This window comes from Octodon degus, unplaced genomic scaffold (assembly GCF_000260255.1).
Source record: "Octodon degus isolate 3935 unplaced genomic scaffold, OctDeg1.0 scaffold00074, whole genome shotgun sequence".
Taxonomy (NCBI): domain Eukaryota; kingdom Metazoa; phylum Chordata; class Mammalia; order Rodentia; family Octodontidae; genus Octodon; species Octodon degus.
This window is the reverse complement of record NW_004524650.1, coordinates 86,271-96,070: the sequence shown is the minus strand read 5'-3', so window position 1 is coordinate 96,070 and position 9,800 is coordinate 86,271. Positions and strand designations below refer to the sequence as shown.

The following is a 9,800-nucleotide window of genomic DNA, read 5'->3' as shown; positions in this document are numbered from 1 at the left end:
AGAGTCAGACTGGGGAGATAGCTCAGCGGCACATGTGTCTGCCTGGCAAGTGCAAGGTCCTGAGTTCAATTCTAGGCACAGAAAGAAAAAGCTATTACCAAGGGTCCTCTTGCCCTTAAACAAAATTTGCCTTAGATACAGAACACAGTTTATAGAGAGACATTTGTTAGGCTTTAGACCCATTACAACAGAAAACATGTGGAAAATGTTTTAATGTACATTTAATTTATTACATTAATTTTTAAAAATAAACATTTGCAAGGTCTACGTATAAGTACTGTTGCACCAGTACAGCAGGAACATAGAAAGTTCTTATCTAAACCCTGAGGTGCTTAGACTAACTGTCTACATAAGGAATAAAAACAGAACTCCCATATCATACCATCCAGTAGAAGATGTAGGACTCACGGCTACTATTTACATACAGAAATTAGGTTCACGCCAAAACTATAAAATAATCAGAAAAGATTTTATTTTAATAAAGCTTTTATTTAAAAAAATGTGCTGTTTTGCTTGTCTCTTTTGCCTAAGACAGTTATGTTCCTTTGCTACAGGATATGTAAAGAAACTTAAAAGGAAATACCAAACAACTGTTATTTTTAAAAAACAAACTAAACAATAATAACACTGTCCCTAGTTCAAATTTCTACACCCGTAACTCCAACCCAAAAGAAAATACAGAAGTATTTCAAATAAAGATTAAGAAAAGTTGGTAGACTGTCAGGAAAATACCATTCTCTTTTTTTTTTTTTTTTTTTTTCTTTTTTTTCAAATCCCCTAACTCTTAAGAACTAAGTGAATCACGGCACAGAAAAACAGGAACCAACGAGAACCTCAGTATTATGGCGCCACCCACTGGCTAGAAGACCTCATAGCAAAGGAGACAACAATAAAAACAGAAAGCAAATTATAAAAATAAAGTAACACTGACTCTGCTGATTCATTACAGCATTAGGAACCCCTTACAAAACAAATTCACCCATATTATTTTATTTCAACAAGGGAAGAGAACATCTGTTACTTATGAATCCAAGGGTGAGCTTTACTAGCTTTAAAATACAAGTTTGCAAGGTTCAAATGATATAAGATTTAAATGTTATAGTCAAAACAATTAGCATATACTCTGCAGCTGAATAAATAAGTAAAATCTTTAGGGAGAACATGCCTACTTGAGGGCCAGCCAAATAGCTCAGCGGGTTAAAGCGTCTGCAAGCAGGCGCAGGGGCCAGAGGTTTGATCCCAGGATCTGCCATACCGGCCCCACCCCTGGGGCGCACTGAGAAAATGATTGAGACTGGCCGTGGTGGTGCAAGCCTGTAATCCCAGCTCTTGGGAGGCTGTAAACAGGCAGATCACTATGAGTCTGATCTAGTAGTGAGACCCTGAACACCCTGTACCCTTCCCTAAAATACAAAAGAAAGAAGAAAGAAAGAAAGAAAGAAAGAAAGAAAGAAAGAAAGAAAGAAAGAAAGAAAGAAAGAAAGAAAGAAAGGCCTACTTGAATTTCACTGCTAACAAAGAAATTATACTAGTAAAAATAGATACTAATGAAATCTACAGTGAGGTCAATCCCACCTCTATCTTTAGCCAGAGAAGTACTGAAGTATAGGGCAAATAAAATGCCCCCCAAAAGTTTCTTTTTTAAAAAACCTGAAGACCATTCAGATAAATTGGTAAAAATAAACATTTTCTTTAGAGTATCACAGCAGCTTTAGAGTCCAAAACAGTTTACCTTAACACAATCTTCTCTGCGTGGCATGTTTGTTTGTCCAGATCTTTCTTGTTTATTCTCTTAAATACTAACATTCTTAAGATCTTGGCCTGGAACATTCGAGAGTCACTGCTCAAGCACACAGAATTTCACATCCGTTTATGGTCTCTATGACGCTACTGAGTTCTATTTCTAAAGACAAGCATCAGGATTCCCCCCTCGAAACATGCTTGGTCTTCCGAATCAGAACTCATGAATGTAGGCCAGGCCCGCAGTACAAACTTCAAGTGTATTCCATTTGATGATAAAGACAGTCTTTACTGGTCCACAAAGCAGTCTACTTCTTCATAGATGGCTGATCGCAGATAAGAATATGATAAGAAAAGTCACATTGCCACAGACATAAACTGCAAACACTGCCTTTTTAAAAGTATGGCCCTGAAAGAAAAATGGAAATATAAAACAAAGTACCAAACTGAAGATTTACATCAGTAAGCAAGAAGGCCAAGACCTGCTTACCTCTGCTTCGGATACAGAGCGCGACTGAAGGATCTGAATTCTGTCATCATCCAATATTTCGACTGTGAAGAAGAGCATAAATTTGTAAGGACAGTGCTACGCAGGTAAACTTTCAAAAAATAAAACCTGATTCTAATTGTTCACCAGTTTCTTGGGAGTGAGTTTTACATTTCAAGATACAAAATGTTGCAAACCTCCTTTCACAAACCAAGACAGCTGATCACAGCACATACTGGTTAAAGGGCTTTTTTTAAAGCTATCTTGTGGGACATTAACACCACGCCAAATCTGAGCATGCTAAGCTCTTAAATTTTTACTTTCTTCATTACCAGTAAAATTATACAGTGTATACTACATGGTATTCTCATCTCTGTGTACACTGTGGAGTAGCTAAAGCAAACCAATTAACATATAACAATTGAAGTTTTAAGTATCAAGTAGCTTAAGTAAACCATAATTCAGCAGTGATCAAAAATCCCATGCGTGTAACCCTACCAAGAGCCAAAGTTGGCAGGCAGATATTACAATTTGGCTCTTAAAAGGCCCAACCTAGATTCACAACATGTACACTTGACAACAAAAGAGTTTTTGCTATGAGGTCACTATTTTCAGGAGACAAAAAAAGAGATGGGACACGGAAGACACCCAGCCTGGAATCTACTAAGTTCTCACAGATGGCTACACATAACTTGGCTCCGCCTATCACTAAAGCCAAACCAGAGCTTACCACTGGACAACACAGGCAGAGGGGGTCCTATCTGGCTGCAAGTTTGTGGACAAGGCAATCTAAAGAAGAGTGGGGCTGGGGAGATAGCTCAGTAGAATGAGTGCTTGCCTGGCAAGCACAAGGTCCTGAGTTCAATCCCTGGTACAAAAAAATAAAATAAAATAAAAATCTAAAGAAGAACACACTGTAGTTTGTCAAACAGGTAAAATCTGGCTGCACCTCCGCCCTTCACTGACCCAGCTTTTCTATTTCTCCATTTCAGTTCCTCCCAACCCCTCAGAGCCCCTCAGAGTTCCCCTTGTGTGGTGGCTCCAGGTCAGGCCAGTTGCAAAGTGAAAGTACTTCTAAAAATGACTTCTCGAAAAGTTGAACTCTTTCTCTTATATTTCACTCACAAATTCTAATACCAAAGTACATTTGAAAAACAAAAAGACAAATGATTCTCACAACTTGTATCACGGGCTGAGTAATCACAGCAGAAATTATTAGGGATCTACCATGTTACAGTCAGCCATAAGTACCAGGAAGCTAAAACTGTATTTCAGTAGTTTATATAAAAGTGATCCCAGAAAAATATGGCCTTTCCCGCAGCTCACCTCTTCGAGAGAGCCGGAAGGCATGTATCTCCAGGACAATCTCAGCCCCCGTGTGCCAGAGGATAAATCCAATCATTGCATAGGTTTTCTGTGGGTCAGGAAGCATCAATCCTGGCAAATCCATCCCTAGGAACATTGCTGCCACTAAGTACAAGAGAAGAAAATATATACAGTCTCCACCAAAAGAGATAATTATGTATGTGTGTATAGTATATCAATTAAAACATACTAAAAGAGTTCATGAAATAAGATTGATATTTAAGGCCAAGTAATTAAATTAGCCTTTTTTTATATCAGAACTTGAACTCAGTACTTCATGCTTGCCAGGCAGGTGCTATGTCTCTGAGCTATATCTCTTGGTCAGTTTAGCCTTTTTTACTGTGATACTAAATGGATCAAGACAAAAAATTATAATTACAATCTGTCAGTTGTTGAAAAAGGGGCACCCAAACTTTCCAAAATGTTTTAAGTCTGCAGTGTAAGAAGGGAAAGGCCGGATGTGATGGCACATGCCTGTAATCCCAGTGCTTGGGAGGCTGAGGCAGGAGGACTGCTGTGAGTTCAAGGCCAACCTGAGTACAAAGTGAGTTCAAGGCCAGCCTGGCCTGCATAGCAAATCCCTGTCTCGGAAAGGCAAAGCAAGGCAAGGCAAGGTAAAAGTATGGAAACCGTTGCTGGTTGCATTCCCTTATCTGTTTTCAGCTCCACAAACTATAGAAATGCTAGAGGTGAAGCCAACTGCCTTAGGGGACATTGTACAAAGAATCAAGAGATATTACATGATGGTTCTTGCCTTTGGCAAAGCACCTCTTCAAGGCACAAGCCCTGAGCAAATGACATGAGACGGCGGCCGTGGATCCCCAACCACCTCCGTGCAACTCAGAACTGCCCCTCAATCTGAGCTGCTCTAATGTTTATCAGCATGGCTTTTTCTGCAGGTGAAGACAAACACTCAAGGAAAAAAAGTCTTAAAAAGAATTTTAAAGTTATTTTTAAAAACTTAAACCTGAAATAATGACTTAAATTATTACCTGTAAAAATTACTTTCTGGATTTCAGTGTTTAAGGCTAATTTCGCTTCAACAACCAATTACTCCAATTACGAATGCACCTAACGATCATTTAAGCCAGATTACAACTTCCAATGTAAGCAACCAGCAATTATACATAAGTGGCATCGCAATTACTTACCTGCTATTATTCTAGCAGCTGTTCCCACACTCCAGTGAGTCCAGTTAAATATTTGCCTTCTAACAAAATGAACGATCAATCAGTATTTTTAATCTTGATGGAACAACAATTAATCCCCAAGGAAATAAAAGGCAAGTGATTTCCTTTATTGCCTAGGAATTAGATATCTGAAATACATTTTAAGGCCTCTCAAAGTAAATACAATTTGTTACCATGCTTTATTTTTTAACTTTATAATGTTAAAATTGCTTCCACTTAAAAAGGGACTTGCTTGCCAACTAATGGCATCCATGCTGACAGCAAATATGCAAAAGCCATAAGTACCTTGGGTCGTGGAAAGGTGGCCGGAAGGCTGCCAGGAGCGGCTGCAGAACCGCTAAGGTCATGACTACACAGCCGAGATACGGGTGGTAACCTGCGTGCTGGACACAGTTGTACGGCATTAATTCTCTCAGAACAATTTAAATCATCAAGTTAAAAACAATATACTCAAGTGTATAGTTAGAGGTTTTCCACGGCTTTATTCCTGCATATTCGATGCTGCTGCTGCTGCTGCTGCTGCTGCTGCTGCTGCTGCTGCTGCTGCTGCTGCTGCTGCTGCTGCTGCTGCTGACAGTGACCATGACAGGCAACATCTATGAGGCTCCACCCGTGCGCTAGCTCTAAGGCTCACTCAACTCCTGACCTGTAACTCAGGTCCCAAGTACTGCGTCCAAGCCCACAGCGTGTAAATGGCTGAGGTGGCGCCATCTACAGGATGCCGCCTTCCCTCCATCAGGGTATTAAGTGATCACCAACACCAGGAGGGCCATCTGTAGCCCGACGAGGCCCAGTGCATGCCCACATGTCAAGAGCAGCCACCGCAAAGCCTGGTGTGGTGACGCAGGCCTGTAATCCCAGCACTTGGAAGGCTGAGGCAGGAGGATCACTGCAAGGTCAAGATCAGCCTGGGCTACAAAGTGAGCTCAAGGCCAGCCTGAGCTGCACAGCGAGGCCCTGCCTCAAAAAGACAGAAAAGAATCACCTTAGTGCCATAATCGTTTGTTTAGACCTCTCTGTTTCTCTAAGCTGAGTTCTGCATGTAATTCCAGAGCTGAAAACAGTCTTGTTCGCTCAATAAATATTGATTAAATGAAAAACCTGTACAACTACTGTACTAAAGCTATCTCCTCTGTGTTGAATGAAGACTTAACTCAAGTAAAAAAAAAAAAAAAAAAAATCAACACAGAATCTCAACAGTTCTCTTGCCTTTGTGATGATGGGTGCTCCTCAAAACAGCAGGTGAGGGCCGGCCAAATAGCTCAGTGGATTAAAGCACCTGCAAGCAGGCACAGGGGCTGGGATTCAATCCCCAGCTTGCCTTGCTGGCCCCGGCCCCAGGTACGCTGAGACAGCAATTGAGACTGGGCGTGGTGATGCGCACCTGTAATACTAATTCTTGGGAGGCTGTGAACAGGCGGATCACTGAGTCCAATCTAGTAGTGAGACCCTGAACACCCTGTAGTCCCTTCCCTAAAATACAAAAAAATTTTTAAAAAACCAGCAGGTGGCTGTGATGGGCCACCTCGTGTGACAATTCCACTGGAACACTTGAGTAGATCCAAGAAGTCTCCAACCTGTGACTCAGAGCCCTAAGTGATATGACACTCTGTGGCTCCCACAGACTGTAAATCCATGGCCTAAAACATGGACACAGTGGTGTCTAAGCCATTGTGGGAAGTCTTCGCAAACAAGAATTACACTGACAAATGAGTAGGAGAGAGAAATCCCTGAGAGTGGCCTCAGTTTCATTTGTGTCAAGGTCTTATTATCAATACTGGCTTCATCTGTGATGGACATCTGCTAACACATATAAGGCACTTGCAACAGCTGGGCACATGCAAGGAATGCAACTTACGTTAGCCTAGTAATAATCATAGTACTAGTTAGAGAACTTACTTACATTATTCATGTTTCCTAAGTTTCACACTTCGAATTTTAACCACTCTGTAATCACAGAACTCACTAAAGCTGTGATGTGTACATCGGATGCAGATCGAAAGCCACTGCAGTACCCAAGAGTATGTACTTACCATCTTCCACCTCTGACCCCGAGCTTTATGAAACTGTCACCAGACAACCCAAAACAGACACAGAGAGAAATAGCTTTTTGCTCATCATTTGAGCATGAAATAGAATTCATTTTGCCATCAATATACACCGTATTAGAAACACCCTGTTCGAGACATACGTACCCAACTCCAGCCTCCTCTGTATATAAAAGGCAGGACAAACGCAATGCAGGTGAGCACACATGTGGTGAGCATGAGCATCCGATGCAGCTGCGAGGCAAGAGGACAAAGTGAGAGGACAGCCGGATACATAAGAGCGTTGGTGTCACGCGGGAAAAGGGCATGGGTTGGGTGTCACAGGGGCCTGCACCCAGCTGACATCTAGCCACCTTTTACTGCCAGTGGAAATAAAAGTTTAATACACATTGAGCTTTAAAGGATGCCCTCAGCTTCCATCCCCATCATTCATAAGTATTTATGAATAGAGCGGCAGGGAAGGCTCTTTCACGCACAAAGCACGCTGGCTTGCCGAGTCTTCTATTCTCCTCCAAAGACATTCATGAAGGTCCACCGCCAAGTTCCGTGCTGCCCCAGAGGCAGCGAGGCACCAAGGAAACAGGAAATACTGTCTTGTAAGGAGCTTTGGATATAGCTAAGAACATAAGTGAAAAATATGGAACGTATAATCCATTGTACACATCAAGAGAATATCATGGGGCTGGGGAGATAACTAGGCGGTTTAAGTGCCTGCCTGGTAAGCACAAGGTCCCAAGTTGCATGCCCAGTACTGCATGCCATGCCAGCCCCAAAACCCCAGGACCACCAACCCAGCTACTAAAACCAGGCATGGTAGTGCGTGCCTGTAATCCCAGTGCTGAGGAGGCTGAGACAGGAGGATCACTATGAGTCCAAGCTGTGTAGCAAGACCCTGTATCAAATAAATAAATATTTTTTTAAAAAAAGAGAATATTATGGGTGAGAACGGGCACTGTTATATGATTCTGCCTTGTATACCTGGGATAAACCAAAACTACTCAGGCAAAGCGGGATATACAGTCACCTACATGGGGTATGCCACTACACACATGTGTGTGTGTGCACACATGTGCACACACACACATACATATATACACACACCAGTCCTTTTACATACAGTGGAGGATTTGAATTATGAGGAAATATGAGGTGTGATAAAAAAAATACAGCAGATGTTTATTTTTCTAATGTTACAATAAAAGACACCACTCAAGGGAGTCATGAATCCCACTCAAAATACTCCCTCTCTCTTCAGACACACTTATCTCATCCTTCTTGCCACTTTCCGCCTCAGCCCTGGAAGTCTTTCTGTGAGTGAACACAGCCGCCTCAAGCCATCCAATGAAAAGGCAGGCTTGTGAAACCATCGCAGTGCCTGCCCTTCGTTCACCTTCATCAGCAGACCAGGCATGAAGTGACTGCTGGCTCCTCCACAAATTAAAAATGATGGTGAAGAGCAAAGATTTTGAACTGATTCAGAATGCTGTCACCACCACACCAGCACAACTAAAGACACTCAGGAAAGAGGACTTCCAGAACTGCTTCAGAAAGCGGCAAGAAAGGTGGGAGGAATGTGGCTGCAGTGAGGGGCATATTCTGGGAAGACCACTGGCAACGTGCCTTTCACTGCAATTAACTGGTTTTATACAAATAGTCCTTGTATTTTTTTTATCATACCACAGAGTCACCCAGTGAGGACCACCTGCAGGAGCAGAGTCGAGGGGAGAGCAACATGAGAGCCATGAGACACCCACGAGACAATCCTACATGCTACAAATCTAGATGAAGTGTGAAGAACAGCCTCTAATAAAGTCTAAACTGTTCCATCAGCAGTATTTTTCTTCCATACTCATTGGTCTTCCTCTGTATGTGAAAATACTGGTAGACCCACGAAAGGGAATTGTCTGACTTTATTATTTATGACTTGTGCTTAGGCTTCCATTAGAAGACTGTGTCTGATCCCATGGGAAGGGACGCTACACAGAACACTTCCACTTTCTCTGCCCACTGACTGGGAAACAGATGGCCCTGGCTGCCAAGTTAGGGACAGCCCCTCCACACTGCCCCTCAGGCAGAGGACGAAATTCTATCAGATGGGCAGGAAGTGCCCCTGCTCCTCCAGCTCCTCCAGGCGTCCTTGATTCATCTTTACTCAGAGGGGTGATGAGTGCTGTTCTGACACAACTGCCCCCACACAGAGGTGCAAGGAAGGGTCACTTGGGTGCCGACGGCCATGCCACTAGGGACACACGCAGCCCTGACACATTCCCCAGTCCAGTCTGCCTTGCTATCACACTCTCTGGTCCAACTTGCCTTGCTATCAAACATGTTACATCTGCTCTCAGTTAATTAGGAAACAAAAGAGGGGAGATGGATCTAAATGGTTACAACTGTGAAAAAAAAAAACCCCACATAATTGATGCTGTAAATGTTCAACAATGTGAAAACTACATTAAGGTTTTGTTGTTGTTGTTGTTATTTTTCTTCATCACCTACCTGAAACCAAGCTGCCTCACCAAAGAGGAGAACTTTTGACCAGACAGGTCTGAAGAAGCGGGCAATCAGCACACCTATGCTAACAGTAGTCACCCATGCCACAAACATGAAGGCACCTACAGGTGAGAAAAATACAATGGCTGACATCACAAACTAATGAACTGTGTCCTAAACCACGACGCCAATGCTCAGAAATAAAATCAACTAGCAAAACATGTTTAGTATACATTAAGTATGACTTTGAAAAACTCCTGTGCATCCTAAGTTTTGCCCAGCATCAGAGTATCATACGGCCAACGCGTCCGTAGCCCCTATTACATGGCAAATGCTCAAGGTATTTTATGTGTATTACACAGATTGACCTTTACAATTTTACGAGGTATTTTTTTTCTTTTCAAAGTTTTATTGATAAACATATAGCAATGAGACAGTTTCAAATCAAATCGAAAGTACAGTTTCAACAAATAATACACT

General features: G+C 42.2%; 1 protein-coding gene across 2 annotated transcripts in view; it reads right to left on the bottom strand.

The window, feature by feature from the left end:
- Positions 1-1,466: 1,466 nt before the first annotated feature.
- The window catches only part of Frrs1 (ferric chelate reductase 1), a 62,817-nt gene continuing 54,483 nt past the window's right edge, over positions 1,467-9,800 (bottom strand). For both annotated transcript variants that reach the window (XM_004635682.2, XM_023720309.1), the window contains exons 10-16: positions 9,327-9,442; positions 6,978-7,064; positions 5,068-5,165; positions 4,744-4,802; positions 3,554-3,697; positions 2,231-2,292; positions 1,467-2,149 (exon numbers count right to left, since the gene is read on the bottom strand). In XM_004635682.2, the coding sequence (XP_004635739.1) occupies positions 2,057-2,149; positions 2,231-2,292; positions 3,554-3,697; positions 4,744-4,802; positions 5,068-5,165; positions 6,978-7,064; positions 9,327-9,442 (659 nt within the window). In that variant the 3' untranslated portion in view covers positions 1,467-2,056. The remainder of the gene's footprint in view (positions 2,150-2,230; positions 2,293-3,553; positions 3,698-4,743; positions 4,803-5,067; positions 5,166-6,977; positions 7,065-9,326; positions 9,443-9,800) is intronic.